At 42.7% G+C, this 18,793-nt stretch overlaps 1 protein-coding gene across 4 annotated transcripts; it reads left to right on the top strand.

The window, feature by feature from the left end:
* The first annotated feature begins 271 nt into the window (after positions 1-271).
* On the top strand, positions 272-18,770 carry LOC107573316 (E3 ubiquitin-protein ligase MIB2-like). Of its 4 annotated transcripts, XM_016259758.1 has the most exons (3): positions 12,346-12,718; positions 13,819-13,953; positions 18,359-18,770. In XM_016259758.1, exons 2-3 carry the CDS (start codon positions 13,923-13,925, stop codon positions 18,757-18,759), a joined length of 432 nt encoding a protein of 143 aa, XP_016115244.1. In that variant the 5' UTR covers positions 12,346-12,718; positions 13,819-13,922; the 3' UTR covers positions 18,760-18,770. The 4 variants fall into 4 exon arrangements, 2 of the variants coding, with proteins under 2 accessions (XP_016115243.1, XP_016115244.1); XR_001607486.1 differs by lacking the exons at positions 12,346-12,718; positions 13,819-13,953; positions 18,359-18,770 and adding exons at positions 272-620; positions 10,670-11,300; XM_016259757.1 differs by lacking the exons at positions 12,346-12,718; positions 13,819-13,953 and adding an exon at positions 297-620.
* Positions 18,771-18,793: the final 23 nt, after the last annotated feature.

Here is an 18,793-nt window from a genome sequence, read left to right as displayed (position 1 = left end):
TGCAGCATATGGAGAGACAACAAGATGGCTCACGAGGACCAGAGTCTCGCCGCTCGCGCATGCGCACTGTCCTCTTCCAACTCGAGAAATCACTTATTAAGCATGCTAAGGTGCCCCACAAGTTCTTCGTAACCCGCATCTTAAACACAGTGATTAAACTCGAGAACATTAATTTAATGAGTCGCCATAGCTGTACGCCGCGAGCCAGAATGGATCCCACTACGGCGAAGGACGACCTCATGAATATTAATGAGCGTTGCCTGGTAACCTTCCTGGAGCGTCACCTTATTAATATTCAAGAGCCGATCCTTCGCCATAGTGCGGTCGGTGAACGCGGCAGCGGTGCAGAACCCACTGCTGCTAGCTCAACTAGCGCGCTTCCGGTGTATTTCCGCCTGCCCGAAGCCCCGAAGCCCCGAAGCCCGCTGTGCTGATGCTGCTTCCCCGCTTCTGCGTCTGGACTGATCCGCGGGAGCTTCGTGGAGCTCTGGTCTGAGGGATGTCCGCTGACGCGCGCTGACACATGCGCAGCGCTGCGATAACCGCCCGCGAGCCCGAGGAAGCACACGTTAATCGGTGGGCCGGTGAAGTTTTCGCGGAAGCATTGATGTTGTCGACAGGTAAGCATGCACGGGATGACACGGGTCACATAACGGGGCTTAGGCGACTTCTTTTGCTTGAATATTCATATTAATGGGCATGGTTTACTTCTAAGGGGATCTATGAAACGCATATCTGTGGATTGTGTCACACACAGTCAACCGATAAACGATCAATAGACTCCGTAGGAGAGCAGTCGCGCGCCTCTGCTGATAATAAACACGCGAGATCATGTGTGGAAACAAACGCAGGGATGTTTCCTCCTCTTGTGCGCCCTGTAGCGCGCGGATAGTCACTCTCCGTGTATTGGGATTGGTTTATTTGGGCAGCGCGCGCTGATGCTTCCCTTACAGTGGTGTAGTGATGGGAATGTATTTAAACATATTGTAGGGCACTGAGTGATTACTGTATGTGTATATCATTGCATTCACGTGACAACGCAAATAATACCATGGTGCATGTGCAAAAGACGTGGTGTTATAAAGAGACATGTCCAAAAACAGTGTGTTTGTGTACTGACATGGTGACTCACATTTATTATTCAATTTGTTTGGGAATCTCTTACATAAAGTACAGCATCAGATGCTCCTGACATGGTCCGTAAGATCAGCACACCAAGAAATGAAACCGATACCTGACAAAGTGGACAAGGAATAGCTTGCTGTTACAATGGCACAATGGCAGAAACATGGGAATTTGAGGGTAGTTGTGTGTACAGTGACGCCTGTCTAATGTTGATTCCTCACAAGCATACATTGAAAGGGCAGCAGCTTTATTTCGAAGGTCAGCGAGGCTGTGTTTTATTATCGGTCAGCCAACAGAGTAGTTGACGAATCAGAGACACTTAATATGTGCCAGTGTAATGCAGATTCAGCCCTGTGACAACATTTCCGTGCCCTTTGCGGTTTGTTGTAGTGGATTGTATTTGTTGCTAGTCGTTTCTGTTTCGCATCCTAACATATTACACTGAATGCAGAGGATGTGTTTCATTGTGTTTTGCGTGCGCACACTAGATCAGGTGTGGTTAACCCGTGTGTTTGCTTTGAGGTCGAGCTGTGTTATCTCTCAGAGCGTCACAGTTCATCATTCTGGTCATAATGTAGTCACATAGGTTTACTATTTTAAGTCAGTCGTTCTCACTTGTCCATCACGTGGTGACTCGGCACAGTAAAAGAACAGCTTTCACCCTGTGCTTAGCAGCATAGTTTCTTGTTAGTATGATATGTTGACTTAAAGAGATCATTACCCAAATAAGCTAGAGTGCGAATGTGCTCAAGTATTCTGTAGGAGAAAACCCGCGATGGAATCAGACATCTGACAATAAAGCGAAACAACAGAGAACTAAAATACCCAAGTAGTCCTCGGACTCCATGCTTGATATTTACAGTAAAAATCTGGCATTCATTTGATCTGGAGCGATTAATTAGCAGAAGTAATTACTCCACCACATGTGTGGCGTCATTGTAATGGTTGAACCAATGTGTTTTGAATGATAGATGTGCAACAAAGTTTCGGAAACTGTCGTGACTAGCTAGTTTCTCCGATGACGCGTCATGCTGTGATAGTTCAGCCGCTAGTTACAGTAGTGTAAGGGAAACACACCCCATGTTTTGTTTGGTAACAAATTAGAATTTTTAACAAAGTACTGGAATCAGACATCTGACAATAAAGCGAAACAACAGAGAACTAAAATACCCAAGTAGTCCTCGGACTCCATGCTTGATATTTACAGTAAAAATCTGGCATTCATTTGATCTGGAGCGATTAATTAGCAGAAGTAATTACTCCACCACATGTGTGGCGTCATTGTAATGGTTGAACCAATGTGTTTTGAATGATAGATGTGCAACAAAGTTTCGGAAACTGTCGTGACTAGCTAGTTTCTCCGATGACGCGTCATGCTGTGATAGTTCAGCCGCTAGTTACAGTAGTGTAAGGGAAACGCACCCCATGTTTGGTAACAAATTGGAATTTTTAACAAAGTACTTCATATGTGACCCTGGAGCACAAAAGCAGTGTTAAGTCGCTGGGGTATATTTGTAGCTATAGCCAAAAATACATTGTATGGGTCAAAATTATTGAATATTAAAATCATGTTCCATGAAGATATTTTGTACATTTCCTACCGTAAATATATAAAAACTTAATGTTTGATTAGTAATATGCATTGCTAAGAACTTCATTTGGACAATTTTAAAGATGATTTTCTCAATATTTAGATTTTTTGCTCCCTCCCTCAGATTCCAGATTTTCAAATAGTTGTATCTCAGCCAAATATTGTCCTATCCTAACAAACCATACATCAATGGAAAGCTTGTTTATTCAGCTGTAAATTTCAAAAAATTGACCCTTATGACTGGTTTTGTGCTCCAGGGTCACACATATATCATTTTTGTACATTTAGCTAATTATTCCTTTATGAACAACAAGTCACAGTACCAATTTTGCCCAATGCATTAAAAAGAACGGCCACTTTATTCATTTATGAATCAGACTGCTCTAGTTGCGCAGCATGTTTGGGGCTGCATGCAACCAGCGAGGTAGGTGCGCAAGCGAGATATGTAGTCTATTTATTCTCTTTGTGTTGCCTTCTTTCCGCATGTCTTTTGTCTGGGGATCACTGCTAAACGCATTTGTCATCAGACATTTCTATGCAGCCCGATATACTCGGTTCCTGGTACCACAGAGCAGCAAACTTTTAGCGCTAACAAGAACTGGTTTTTCCAGCCCATAGCTGCCATTCCTGTGGTGGAAATGCTCAGAACGGTTCGAGAACGGCCCAGCAAGCATGCGGGTGGAAAAGGGTCCCCTGACGCTGAGGAGGTCAGTGATGAGCTCTTAATGAGAGTTCTGCAGCAGAAGCGTGTCTCGGGACGCGTCTGTCACAAGCTGCCTGCCACCCAGCATTCTGTCTGCCATCGACACCCACAGCAGAAAGGTTCTGTCACGCCTCACAGCCCATTAAACATAGTTCACACAAAAATGAAGCTCGTCCACATTTTACCTCGTGGCCCTGTTTACACCTGGTATTAAGATGTGTTTTCAGTAGGGCTGCACCCTTAATAGTCGACTAAACGTTCGTTTCATCTAGATCCTTCCCTCTTATTTCATCACACTCTATATCACTTTCATAGGTAGGTGGATGAATGAATAAAGCAACAATATAAGACATATATTCTATGACAAGATATCTCAGAAACCTGGCGGAGGACTCCTAGTCAGCACTTTCATGGGCTAGTGGATAGTTTTCCATATTTTCATATATTCAAAATGGCATTTGCACATTCCGTGCACTGACTTCATTTTAAATGTAATTTACATTAGTTATGTCTAGAGCTAATTGTCTTAACATTTGGAGTGTTCCCAGTTGATCTTTTCGTTTCAGTAAGCGTCGTACGAGTGTAATTTCAGCCGTCACAGCAATGCTAGCTTAAGCGTAACTCGCATGTGATCCTAGAGATTAGACTTATTTATGATTTGATTGGTGGGATGTTTTGAAGATTGTGAAGGGTTTTGACATTTTTTTGAAGGATTTTTCTAATTGCAAACTGCTTTTGCATTTTTAACATGCAATAAATGCAACCGTCCAAAATTGAAAATTCAGTCATTATCTACTCATCCAGAATGAAAGAAAAAAATCTGAGAGAGACTGTTTCTTTTTAGGAATTCTGGTTGTTCTTCCATTGAAATAAAAGAAAGGCTTTATCTGTAAAGCTCTGAAATGACAACAAATCAGCAGAAAATGCACATCAGAGTGGTCCATGTGTCTAATTCTCATGGGCTAGTGGATAGTTTTCCATATTTTCATATATTCAAAATGGCATTTGCACATTCCGTGCACTGACTTCATTTTAAATGTAATTTACATTAGTTATGTCTAGAGCTAATTGTCTTAACATTTGGAGTGTTCCCAGTTGATCTTTTCGTTTCAGTAAGCGTCGTACGAGTGTAATTTCAGCCGTCACAGCAATGCTAGCTTAAGCGTAACTCGCATGTGATCCTAGAGATTAGACTTATTTATGATTTGATTGGTGGGATGTTTTGAAGATTGTGAAGGGTTTTGACATTTTTTTGAAGGATTTTTCTAATTGCAAACTGCTTTTGCATTTTTAACATGCAATAAATGCAACCATCCAAAATTGAAAATTCAGTCATTATCTACTCATCCAGAATGAAAGAAAAAAATCTGAGAGAGACTGTTTCTTTTTAGGAATTCTGGTTGTTCTTCCATTGAAATAAAAGAAAGGCTTTATCTGTAAAGCTCTGAAATTACAACAAATCAGCAGAAAATGCACATCAGAGTGGTCCATGTGTCTAATTACTGTCTTCTGAAGTCATTTGATCAGTCATTCAGAGTGGATTTGACACAGCATGCGAATAAGTACATCATGACAGATCTGTTTGTTTTCTGTAGTAACACCCATTGCTGTGATAGTGTAGAGAAAGTCTGCTTTTCCTGGTGCTGTCAGTAAAGAAATCAACTGCTCCAGTGTGTGCAGAGAGAAGAGGAGATATCCATATATCGATATTTTCTTTATAAGCGATTCTATATGAGGCGATACCATTTATATGGATATACAGTAGTTTGATATGAGCGCATCTGAAAATATAGCGGAGGACACAGACTGAGCTGCTGCGGAGAAAGTGCATCATCCAGTTTATTCCAAACATGTGACGAGCTTCATGAGTCCTTTAAAAACTGGTAAAACATAGTTTATAGTTTGGTTTGGTATATTAGTTTAAGTGGCTCGGCCCTTCCTATGCTCTGATAGAAAGGCTGCGTGTGCCACTGACAGAGACATTAGGCTACTCGCGCCGTTTAATGTGTTTGAGATGTGCGGTCTTCCTGAATGCATAACTTACATTTCACAGGTATATTCCATCTGTAAATGTTAGAATGCCTTTTCTGTCAGAAGTGCATGAGCCTTCTGCTTTGGGATTCTCCGCTAAACTTCACAGACTTCAGTGAATGAGCGCCAAACAGACAGAGCTCAATTAAATATCAGCGCAATAATTCTGACTAAAATATACATTTCGCTGAAATATTTATAGTTGGACAATAAATGTGACATGTAGAATTTTAAACCTACAAGTAAGTCTATTTTTATGATAGCACTGACTGTAAAGTGACTGTAAAGTGACTGTGATGGGGTAATCAAAATAGCCTAACACAACTCTGTGCTTTTGTTCTTATTTATTTTCACTTTTAGTTTAGTGAATTTAACTTGTGCTTTAAAAGCCTTACTTTTGTTTTTAGATTGCATTGTTAAAATGAAATGTGATTTTAACCCTTTTTTGCACACAATATAAAGGCTTATATGGTTACATTCACTTTATTTGTTTTCATAGCCTTTAATATGTATTGTTTTGTTGGACAACATTGGGCGGTAAGTGAAATATTTATATATTAAATACATTTTTTTTAAATACAAATACAAAAAAGAAAATACAGAGATATATACCGTATATCGCAAATCGGCCAAAAAATACAGAGGTATGAATTTTTGCCCATATCACCCAGCCATATTCTGCAGGAACAAATACATTCACTCTTCAGAACACTGTAACTTTTGTACTATAATTTCTTTATTTGCTATAGGCCTAGACATTTTTTTTTACCAATTGCATGTTGTTATCCCTTTTTAGTTATTTCTCAATTACTTGCATTGCATGTCGAATTTTAAACCTAAATTTAACAACCAATAACAAATATTTCAGCAAAATGAATATTTTTGCACTAAGCATGAATTGCGCTCTGTCTGTCTGACACATGTGCGCGTGTGCTGCCGTTCATTCAGTGAAGTCAGTAAAGTTTAACAGAGACTTGCTTTCTGTCAAGAAGAGCCTTTATGCAAAATGGAAATAAAAAAAAAAAAAGCATACCTAATCTTTTTGAACAAAACATCAGTCAATCACGTTTTTTTATGATAGAACTTTAGTAATTAGTATAGGCCTAGACATTTTTTTTTACCAATTGCATGTTGTTATCCCTTTTTAGTTATTTCTCAATTACTTGCATTGCATGTCGAATTTTAAACCTAAATTTAACAACCAATAACAAATATTTCAGCAAAATTTTTGCACTAAGCATGAATTGCGCTCTGTCTGTCTGACACATGTGCGCGTGTGCTGCCGTTCATTCAGTGAAGTCAGTAAAGTTTAACAGAGACTTGCTTTCTGTCAAGAAGAGCCTTTATGCAAAATGGAAATAAAAAAAAAAAAAGCATACCTAATCTTTTTGAACAAAACATCAGTCAATCACGTTTTTTTATGATAGAACTTTAGTAATTAGAACTAAAGCATAGCAGACTTGTATGGTGGTGGTGCTTGAGACAAAAGTCATTCTGATAATGCTTCTGCTAATAACGGTACAATGTTCTAAGGTCTGATGAGCTGCTGGGTTAATGAATATTAATCACACTGTCTGTGTTTGCTCAAACTGATTTGCTGAAATCAAAATGGGACGTAATAGATGAGCGCTAGCTAATCAGACTGTTGCTTGTGCATTAGCTCCACCCACTACTCAAGGAACGGTGGCTTTTACTTGTTCTTAAACGTTGAATAATTCCAAATGAACTCCATTATTTTGACAGGAAAAAAGTTTACTCACTGTGTAGAGGGTGGCATTTCCTGCAGCAGTTAACTCCGTGACCTCAGCTATTAGGTTTTGGATGTGATTTGTTGATAGAAATGTGTTAATTACTGCTGTAATTTGAGGCCTATAGTGGACGTTTTCAATGCACAGACCCGATTAAAGGAATAGTTCACCCAAAAATGAAAATGCCCTTATTGTCATGGAGTCACCAGACACGGCAGATCCTGCAGCTCCACCCACTTGTTCACAATCCCCAGAGTTCTGATACACCGCACCTGCCTACACCAATCAAGCCACCCTTTATAAACCCTCACTGTGCACTTCTCATTTGTTTGGTCTTGTTGTTACCTTGCGCAACAAACTGACTACCTACCTGTTCTACTTACCTTCCTCGATCCTTCATCTTCCTGTTGAGCATTCACCATTGTGGACTCTTACCTGCTTGTCACTACTCACCGGTGTTTCAGCTAAGTCTGCTTTACTCATCCATTTATCTGCTTGCCTCCATATTGTCAATAAACATCCCATCTGTATCAGTCCCTGTCCTGTGTCCTTCTGTTTCATAATAGAAGACTAGACCAATAATGCAATGACAAATAGAACCGTCTGCCAACCCCAACCCGGATCACTTTGCTGAACTCGTGGAAACACTTCATCAGTCACTCCTACCTCTCCCCTCTCCTTCAACATCATCTCGCTCCTGTCGGGACACACCCTTCAATGAGCAAGAGCCATATGGAATGCCAATGGTCCAGTAACCACTTCTCTCATAGTGTTCATTACCCATTTCAAGGAGGTTTTCGGCCAAACAGCATCCACCCTGTCTGTGCAGAACCAACTCTTTCGGCTTTGCCAAGGTAGTTCATCTGGGAGAGAATATGCTCTCCAATTCCGCACTCTGGCGGACACCAGCGAGTGGAATGATACCTCACTCATAATCGCCTTTCAACATCATCCTGTCTTTCACCTATTATGAAATATTCCGGATCTCCATCAAGACCTCACCTATCCACTTCCTGCAGGCCTGTAGACCTTACATCCAGCATAATTGAGAGTCCAGAAACCACAGATTTAGCAAGCAAGCAGGCAGCCACCCAGCTACCACCACACCGGTCATGGGACTGTGCCATTGACCTGCTGCCTGGGCCTAGTCTACCCAAGGGAAAGATCTTCCCACTGTCCATCCTAGAACAGAAGGCCATGGGGGAATATATTGAGGAGGCTCTCAAATAAAATTATCCACCCATCCACTTCTCCAGCAGCTTCCAGCTTCTTCTTCATCAGAAAAAAGGATGGAGGCTTGCGGCCTTGCGTTGATTACTGTGTTCTGAACTCACAAACCATTAAATACTGTTACCCTCTTCCTCTGGTCCCTGCAGCCCTAGAGCAGCTGTGCGGAGCCTGTATCTTGGAGTTCCTCCATCACTTTGTGATCGTGTACATCAGTGTTTCTCAACCCTGGTCCTGGGCACCCCCCAGCACTGCACATTTTGTGTGTCTCCCTAATCAAACACACCTGATTCAACTCATTAGCTCCTTAAAAGAAACTGCAGGACCTGAAATGGGTGTGTCAGATTAGGGAGACATACAAAATGTGCAGTGTTGGGGGGGCGCCCCCAGGGTTGAGAAACACGGGTGTACATCAATGATATACTCATCTACTCCCGGAACCTGGCTGAACATCGCCACCACATGAAGCAGGTCCTCCAGAAACTGAAGGAACAACGCCTTTACTTCAAGTTGGATAAATGCGAGTTCCACAAAGACAAGATCCAGTTCCTTGGGTATGTCATCGACCATAATTGCATCCATGTAGACCAGAGAAAAGTGCAAGCTGTTAAGGTCTGGCCTCAACCTACCTCCATCAAAGAACCCAAAGGTTCCTATAATTTGCCAGTTTCTATCATCAGTTCATTGCAAACTTCAGCCAAATCTGTGCTCCGATCACCGCCCTCCTGAAAGATAAGCCCAAGTCTCCATCCCGGACACCTGCCGCCATCCAAGCTTTTCATCAGCTTAAGAAAGCTTTATGCACCGCTCCTACCCTGACTGATCCAGATCTTCTCTTGGTCGTTGAAGTCGATGCCTCTATGGTCGGGGTAGGATCAGTGCTTTCTCAGCGGCAAGGAGAGCCTCCCGTCCTCCATCCTTGCACCTTCTACTCCAAGAAACCGTCCCCAGCGGAGCAGAATTACGACATTGGCAAACGTGAACTCCTGGTAATTTAAACTAGCTTCGGAAGGATGGCATCATTGGCTGGAGGGAGCAAGGCATCTGTTCAAAGTCATTATCGATCACCGCAATTTAGAATACCTCCGTGATGCTAAGCGGCTTAACCCCAGACAGGCCTGCTGGGCTCTGTTCTTCACTCGATTCAACTTCATTGTCACTTACCGACCAGGATTCAAGAACCAAAAGGCAGATGCACTCTCCCGCATCCATCACTCTGATCAAAACAACTCGCCTCCTGAACCTATCCTCCCTCCAGCCATGATCGTAAGCCCCCTCCAAGCCAGGCCGGGAGGTCCAGAAGGGAAGGTCTATGTACCTACATCTCTGCGGCTCACACTTCTGGAGTCAGTTTACACCTTTCCAAGCTCTTTGGGGACCTAGGCAGCCTGCAAACCCTCTCGCTCCTCCAAAACCACTATTGGTGGCCCAATATGACCCAGGATGTCTCCCGGTATGTGAAGAGCTGCTCCGTCTGTGCCATGTCCAAGACTCCTTGTCGTCTCCCTGAAGAAAAGCTGGTTCCTCTACCCATTCCATGTTGACTCTAGTCTCACCTCGAAGTGGACTTTGCAACGGACCTACCTACCTCGCACTTGCACACCTGCATCCTGGTAGCCGTGGACCAGTTATCTAAAGCCTGCAAACTCATCCTCTAAAAGGACTACCCACCACACTGGAAACCGCAGAACTTCTGTTCCAACATTTGTTCCAAAATTTCGGGCTACCCGAGGATTTAATCTCAGATCGCGGACCCCAGTTCATCTCTCAGGTGCGGCAAGCTTTCTTCCAGCTACTGGGAGTCTCCATCAGCTCCCTATGACAGAACACCACGGGACTTATCCTGTACCCAGTGCATACTCTGCTTCCAGCAACACCTGTTTCCCTGGTCTGGTGAGCCATCAGATGTTACAGCTGTGAACCTCTGGTTCCAGGAGAGCGTGAGGGGTTGGGACTCAGCTCATGTTCACCTGCAACAGGCCGTTCGGAGACAGAAGAGCCAGGCCAATACTCACCATTCCAGCGCTACCAAACCGGGACAGAAGGTCTGGCTCTCTACCAGGGACATTTGTCTTCGACTACTTTGTCGCAAACTGAGTCCCCGCTGCATAGGTCCATTTACCCATCCGGAGGCAGATCAATGATGTGACTTATCAACTCTCCCAGCACACTACCGCATCTATCCAATATTTCATGTCTCACTCCTTAAGCCATTCACTAATCCTCTTGTCTCTCCCTCCTCAGGATCTGGCGAACCTGATGGACCTCCTCCTCCAGAGATCGACAACAAACAACTCGTCTACTGTGTCAACACCATCTTGGACTCTCGGCGATGAGGTGGCTGTTTGGAATATCTGGTGGACTGGGAAGGTTACAGCCTTGAGGAAAGATCCTGGATTGTAATGATATGTAATGGACCTTCATACAGATCGTCACGCTCCCAAAGGCAGAGGCTGTCCTTGTCACTACTGGAGCTGCCCATGGGCGGGGGGATACTGTCACATAATCACCAGTCACGCCAGAACCTGCAGCTCCACCCACTTGTTCACAATCCCCGGAGTTCAGATTCACTGCACCTGCCTTCACCAATCAAGCCACCCTTTATAAACCCTCACTTTGCACTTCTCATTTGTCTGTTCTTGTTGTTACCTTATGTAATGAACCTGGCTACCTTCCTGCACTACTTACCCTCCTCGATCCGTCATCTTCCTGTTGAGCATTCACCATTGTGGACTCTTACCTGGCTGTCACTACTCAACAGTGTCTCAGCTAAGTCTGCTTTACTCATTCGTTTATCTGCCTGCCTCCATATTGTCAATAAACATCCCATCTGTATCAGTCCCTGTCCTGTGTCCTTCTGTTTCATAACACTTACACTCAGGCCATCCAAGCTGTAGATGAGTTTGTTTCTTCATCAGATTTGGAGAAATGCAACATTGCATCAGTGTCTCAGCAATGGATGCTCTGCAGTGAATGGGTGCCGTCAGAATGAGAGCCCAAACAGCTGATAAAAACATCACAATAATCCACACCACTCCAGTCCATCTGTTAAAATCTGGAGAAGACAAAAGCTGAAACTAATCCATCAAGAAGTTTGTAACTAAAATAATCCATAATAACGCTTCCTCCAGTGAAAAAGTCCATCTCCTGTGGTCTCCACCCACATTTATTATGGATTATGGTCTCGTATTTTAGTTAAAAATCTCTTTATGCTGGATTAGTTTCAGCTTTTGTCTTCTCCAGATGTTAACTGATGGACTGGAGTGCTGTGGATTATTGTGATGTTTTTATCAGCTGTTTGAACTCTCATTCTGACGGCACCCATTCACTGCAGAGCATCCATTGCTGAGACAATGATGCAATGCTGCATTTCTACTCATCTATACCTGGGATGGCCTGAGGGTGAGCATATTTACATTTTTGGTTTAACTTCTTTTCAATGTGATATTTAGCGAGCTTCAACTCTAGGGCAGTTTCTCTTCTTTTCCTCTCTGGGCTTGAAGCTGTCTTCAGCTTCCATTCATCATTGGTGGCTCTGCTACGGCTCGGCTCACGTGGATGCGTGTGTTTATATTGCGATCCCGCCTAATGCAGCTGCGCGTAGATTTATTAGCACAGGCTATGAATACACGAGTGACTCTTCCAGCACGTCTGGAGTTGAACATTGGCCCCAGGATGAAGATGGAAACAGCAGCAGGTGTTTGTTCACACAAGCATCTGTCTCACATCAACCCGAGAATGACAGATGTGTTCAGCTCTTTCCTCATGTGAGGTGTCCTCTCTGCTGACTTTAAAGGGCTTGTGCAGTGCAGTGGACATGGAAGTAGTTATTACATCAACAAACATCTGTTTATGTGTGTGAGTGATCAGCCAAAGTCTCAGTAGCCTCTTCCCTGTCCCGTGTGGGATAATCTGTGCTGATAAGGCACACGGAGGACTAAACACTGGCTGCATCCTGTAGCAGCACATGGGTTCCTGGTAAGCGGTCTCTGTCTGTAATTCTGATTGGCTCAGCATTATTGCCTGCAGTGTCTGACACACTGCCCGGCCCCGTGCCACCACTCCAGCATGACCTGGGACAGCCACAGACGTCCAGCGATGATGCCCACTTTCTCTCTTTGTCTGCTTTCACTTGTTTCTCGAAGTGAGACGGCTCATCCTGTAGGTGACGGGGCGTGTGGGATGGGCTTTTTTGGATCGGTGCCATCCATTGTGTTGTGAGATGTCCCCAGGGCGTCATGGGTTTTTGATTGTTCTGACACGTGGAGCATCGCAACACAAACCTATCAACAGGTAACGAAGACAACTGAACAGAGGCCTACTGATGAGATTACAGGCCTGTTAGTTTATGTGTACTTGCTAGCATGTAGCATCTGTCTTTGGGTTGTTCATATTATAATTTCTAGGTTATATCTCAAGATTTTGTGCATGTTTTCCACCCCCAAAGAATGTAGAAATGGTTGTGAACTCATAAGCACCCCATCTAATCTAATTCTCATGGCTGTAATGTGAAAAAAAATGTAAATGTTTAAATGCTTTAGTATTTTACATTGATCAATTTAAGCAGATTTAAATGAAAATCATTACTGCAGTTCAGTAAAAATGTCTCAAACACTGAGAATAACAAGAACTGAACGTCTAGTAAAACATCTGGATGAGTTACGATAATGAGAATTTGGGCAAATATGCTTAACTGGTGTTAAAACCATGTCATAATGCTAAAATTACAATGGATTTAAAAATAGCTTAATTAATTTCTACGTATAATTAGTATTTCTGGACATGTTTTTGTTCATTCGTCATGATCAAGGGACTGTAGACTCTGGTAAAAGAATCCGCTCAGAAATTGCAGGGCTTTATGATATTGATGTATCCGGTCTTGTTGCTGTCATTCTTATCTCATTATCAATATGATGAGTAGATTATAATGAGATGATGATGGAGCTGCACGTGCCGTCCTAATCTGACCCTTTGTTCACGTCACTGAGATTTAAATACACACACCGAGAAGAGTGCAACTTTTAATTTGTATTTATTTATGTTTTGAAACACTGAAAATAGTTCATGCTGCAGGTATAAACTTCTGATTTTACACACTTGTCTCTTATGCTGGCTTAATAAAAAAAAAAATCACATCTGCACTGCTCTGTAATTGTTGGTTTACATTCTTTTGCAAAAATTTGAATAAAATGTTTTAATGAAACCTTTACCTTATCCTGTTTCCAAAAGTACTCCAGCCTAAAGTCAACAAATGTTTTTTCACTATTTTAGGAAATGCGACCATTTTTTTAAAGCTGTGTAGATGCAGAAGAGCAGCGTTCAATAATACCCCTGTATTTCAGCAGTGGAGAGCCGTGCAAGGAAATGTGCCTGTCGTGTTTGTTCTGCTCTAGAATCTGCTGCCAGCGAGCGATTGAGCCTCTGAGTTCCCAATCAGAGCAAACTTCACCCCAAAACAAACAGCTGCGGACGGCTGAGAGCGAGGAGAACAGCGAGGATGATGCGAAGCGCTCTGAAACACAGGGCCTGTGAGTGGTTCATGTGTTTGTTCTGCTTTAACTGTTTGTAATTACATTCTGTTGCTCCAGGCTTTTTGAGCTCAAAAGACATGATGGAAAGAACACTGTATTTGTTGGACAAGGTTTATTGGGTGTCATCTGTTCATGCTGGCTTTCTTGGCATCTGATGCACAATGCATAGTATATTCACAGCACTCAGTTTATCTAGCTAGATATATTAAGTGAGAGTTTCATCAGATCTCGAGCCATCGGTGAAGTGCGCTCACAGGACCGTGCTAATGCTCGTTGTCAGTTGGCCATGTTTCGTCGAGGAAAGGATGCGTTTTGGCCGCTCCTCGAGGGTTGATGTAATCCCCCTTCAGTGTGCTGTTTATCCTGGATGAGTATTGATTTGTCTTCTCTCTCCTCTCCTTCATTAAACTGCGCCGGGTCACCATATGTGCCTGATGAAAGCCAGCTCCAGCCCGTTCTGTGTGCAACGGATTTTGTTGAGCAAAGTACGACTCGAGTCATTCTAGCGTAGATATATGTGCAGCTGACATGACGACATGCCATTTTTCTTTTCTTTGATGTGTTCATCTCCATGGACCATGTTGAGTTTTTTTTTTTACCTTTTTTATTATTTTAAACCACTTGCAAAATGTGTAATGTGTATTTTTTTCATGTGGTGTGACTTTCTTCATGATCTGTGAAATACTCAAGCTTGAAACAAATGACACGAGTTGAAATAAATTGGCATTATGAAATTGCAGTCTGGTTCGTAAATTTGCATATTGGCCGGGGGTCCTGTGGAGTTGACCTCTTATCAGGCAATCTTAAAATTGTTGCTAACTAGGCCCTCAAGAGCTTGCTTTGACATTAAAGCATTTGGTGCCGACAGAGAGTTTTGTTAGAGAGTCTCTGGGGTCTGGGGTTTGGGTCGTGTGTACGGTTCCCTGTTAGTCTGTCCTAACTGTGGAAGTGAATGTGGAACCATTGATGCTGCTGTTGGCGATGCTAAACCGTTGCTGTGTTTGTTGATGGTGTGCGGACTCTTTGACTGACCTTTACTCCACTCCAGGCAGGCTCTGGTACGCGTGAACTCCGGAATGGAGGAAGTTGTCTTATGGGAAGGGAGCAGTTCCTGTTTTTGAAGCCTATTTTTGCTTGGTCAGAGCGCTGAGACGTCTGTGATTGTGACCTCAGCACATCAGAATCTGAGCATTGCAATCCACATTCAGTTTTAGCAATGCTGCAATGCACGATTTATCAATATGCTGTTTAATAGTGGATAGTAGGGGTGTAAAATACATTGATGCATTGATTCTGTTATAATAATTCATTGCATTGATTATAGAATTCAGTATTCTAGTATTGTATATTTTAATAGCTGGTGTGGTGCAGAGGAGATGCAGAGCACACAAGATCGAGGAAATAAATGTTTCCTATAAATGAATAAAGTTAAAATTTCTGCATCATCATTCATGAATACACACCTAATTGTCATTTTCATCTTGGGATTTTATTATGTGAATATTCTGAGAATAAATGTGCTTCTACACGCCTCGAAACATGATGTTAATTAAAGGAATAATTCACCCAAAAAAATTATATTCGCCATCCAAGCTGTAGATGAGTTTGTTTCTTCATCAGGTTTGTATGCATCAGTGTCTCAGCAATGGATGCTCTGCAGTGAATGGGTGCCGTCAGAATGAGAGTCCAAACAGCTGATAAAAACATCACAATAATCCACAAGTAATCCACCGCACTCCAGTCCATCAGTGAACATCTGGAGAAGACAAAAGCTGAAACTAATCCAGCATTACGACATTTTTAACTAATATATTGAGTCCATAATTCATAATAACACTTCTTCCAGTGAAAAAGTACGTCTCCTGTTGTTTCTTACATCAAAATCCAGCCACATATTAGTTTAGAGCTGCTTAAACGCTGCTTGATCTGTGCAGATTTCTCTCCTGATTCACACCAGAACACTTTTCACAAGCGCTTATCCTGGCCCTTCTGAGCGATAACGGATAAACTCCCTTTCATGGGTCCTACAGGTTGAGTGGCCAGGGCTGTGAGTGGACACACACCTGTTGCTCCTCTCCCTGTCTGTTGTAGTTATGAGACAGAGTTTGAAAGGAGTATTTGGTGCAAACAGCTGGCATATGTTAGCCTATTTAATTAAAGGTGAACATCTGATTTCAGCAGCTTGTACGAGGTCTGCTTTGACTGTGTGTCGTGCACCGCTGCGTAATCATTCTGACTGTATTCATTAATATGCTTATCTCAGATTCGCAAGGTTGCATTCAGAGCAGTGATAGTTTGGTCAGCGTAAGAATGAAAGATATGCTCTGTGAATAGGCATGGTGATGGACTTTTCTTTCTAGTCAGTTTGCGCTTATGCTGTGGCTCTAGTGCTGCAGAGTTGACCGTAAGACGGTTTCTCCGTTCACATCGTACAGCAACTACCATCTCAGCAGCACTGCAGGGAACCCTGTTCTTACTATAGTAAGCTAGTGCAGCACAAGACACCTGCAGGACCGTTCTTAACCTTTAAAAAAAACGGCCTTTGTCTGCAGTCCTGTTCATTCAGATACTGGATGACAGCAATGTCATGCTCCTGCCAGATCATGCTTAGATTATGTCCACCTTCAAAGTTTTAGACCAATGAGCTGTCATTGTGGATGGAGCTTCCCAGAGCAGTGTGTCAAAAATAGAGACTAAGCGTGATAAAATGTTAAAAGGATATTACAGTATGACATAAAATCAGCTTCCGCAAGGAAAGCCATAAAAAACACTCGAGTCATGAGAATATGAGGCATGTGCTCTTAGCTTATCGCCCTTCAGCTGGAGAGAGCACACAAACGCTTGAATTGTGAAATATAGGGTTGAAATATAATAAAAAAAGAAACAAGTCATATTTATGCCTTTGTAGACAACTTCACTGATGCATTTTATTGATGTTTGACCAGAAAAATAAACTTCATAGCAGAAACAGTCTGTTTTAAAAGCAACACAACACATTCGCAAACCATTTTGCTTCTCTGATGTTACTTTTGTGAGTGAAACGAGGCATTCAGTGAGAAAAATGTACGAACGTAATTTAACTTTGTGTAAAAGTAGGCATTTAGGAATTTCCGAATGTAAAGGACTACTACAAAAAGTCCACACACACACATATGTATGCATGTATTTATGTATTTATTTATTTAACAACAACATGTACTTGATGATTTGTGCACAGTCAGACCAGACACGTGTCTGAATCCCCACCCCATTGATATGGTTTTTTTTTTAACAGCAGAATTGATCTTTAACAGCATCATTGAATCATTATTTTCCTGTTCGTCTCTTTAAAACAATCTGAAATGTATAAAGCAGAAGTGGGTCTAAATCTGGAGCATCACTTGTATCGTTGTTATATATCATCATATCACACAGCCATAAAACTTTCTCTTTGTTAAAGGAGACATATTATGACCCTTTTTACAATATGTAATATAAGTCTCTGGTGTCCCCAGAATGTGTCTGGGAAGTTTTAGCTCAAAATACTGCACAGATCATTTATTATATCATTTTGAAAATGCCTATTTTGAGTGGAAGCAGAAACGCACAGTTTTTCGGGCCTGTCTCTTTAAATGCAAATGAGCTGCTGCTCCCCGCCCCCTTTACAGAATAGAGCTGCTTACAGCTCGTACCTGCTAAAAACATCTTTTTTGGTTCTGATTATCATGTTTATTGTGCTGAAATAATGTGTTTTAAACCTTATGAGTTTAAACTTCTGATATACGGTTTTCTGAGCGCACACTTCTGAAGCACACGCACAGAAAGCGGCTGTCACAGCATGCGAGTACTAAACTAAGTTCTCTTTCACATAGAAGTTTACGTTAAAAACACGAGTTACACAAACTGGGTTATGTCTGTGAAGGTAAACAGCTGGGAAATAAATCGCGTGTGTATTTTAGATCTGTGTGGCAGCAGCAATATACATTAAATAAATCAATAAATCACTGCTCTGTCGTCTCTGAGGCTGGGACTCTAAACAGTGTTCTGTGCTCGTCTGTGCAGCCAAACACAGAACAGTTAGCATGTTTTGCTCAAACTTTCGCCGTGGCATTAGAGCGCTCATGAAATCAAAACAACGGCGCCCCTGGCTGTAAACTTACAGATTAAGGGGCGGTAATATTATAATGAGATCCCTTTGCCACGTCACCAAGGGAGCGAAATCAGACGCGCTGGTTTTCTCAGACGCTTGCAGAAAAAGGCTTACCAAAACAAAGTTACTGGGTTAATCTTTTTCACGTAAAAAAAAAAAAAGTGCTATACGAGTACCTTAGACTTGATTATGTGAAAGACTCTGTCTTGGTTTGAGTGCGTGTTCTCTGAATGATTGTACGCTTATTTTCTCTCTCCTTGTTTGTGCTTTCAGTCACCCCTGATCTGTCTCCAGAGACCGCCATACTCAGAACCGTCCCGCTCCCAGCGCCTCGAGCCCAGGCAGTGACCCCCGTCCCGCGAGCACACCGCAAGCCTAGCGAGGGCCACAGCGGGCAGCCGGTGCGCGGCAGCATGGAGGTGGGCATGCGCGTGGTGCGCGGCCTGGACTGGAAGTGGGGGAACCAGGATGAAGGAGAGGGGCACATGGGCACGGTGGTGGAGATCGGCCGGCAGGGCAGCACCACTACGCCCGACAAAACTGTGGTGGTGCAGTGGGACAGCGGCACTCGCACGAATTACCGCACTGGATACCAGAGCGCCTATGACCTGCTGCTGTACGACAACGCACAGATTGGTGAGACCTCCTCCAGTTCAGCAGCAGAGCTTGGCTAAAACAGTATGACTTGTGTGTATATATATATATATA

This window comes from Sinocyclocheilus grahami, unplaced genomic scaffold, assembly GCF_001515645.1.
Source record: "Sinocyclocheilus grahami isolate Dianchi unplaced genomic scaffold, SAMN03320097.WGS_v1.1 scaffold1916.1, whole genome shotgun sequence".
Taxonomy (NCBI): Eukaryota; Metazoa; Chordata; class Actinopteri; order Cypriniformes; family Cyprinidae; genus Sinocyclocheilus; species Sinocyclocheilus grahami.
The sequence above is the reverse complement of the archived record's forward strand: the minus strand, read 5'-3'. Positions and strand labels throughout refer to the sequence as shown.

What these genes read in the sequence shown, in the direction of transcription:
- LOC107573316 (XM_016259757.1), top strand. Translation starts at nt 524, where the DNA reads ATGCGCAGCGCTGCGATAACCGCCCGCGAGCCCGAGGAAGCACACGTT. An exon ending in AGCATTGATGTTGTCGACAG is followed by an intron (nt 621 to 18,358) that starts GTAAGCATGCAC and finishes TTGTGCTTTCAG; the next exon opens with TCACCCCTGATCTGTCTCCA.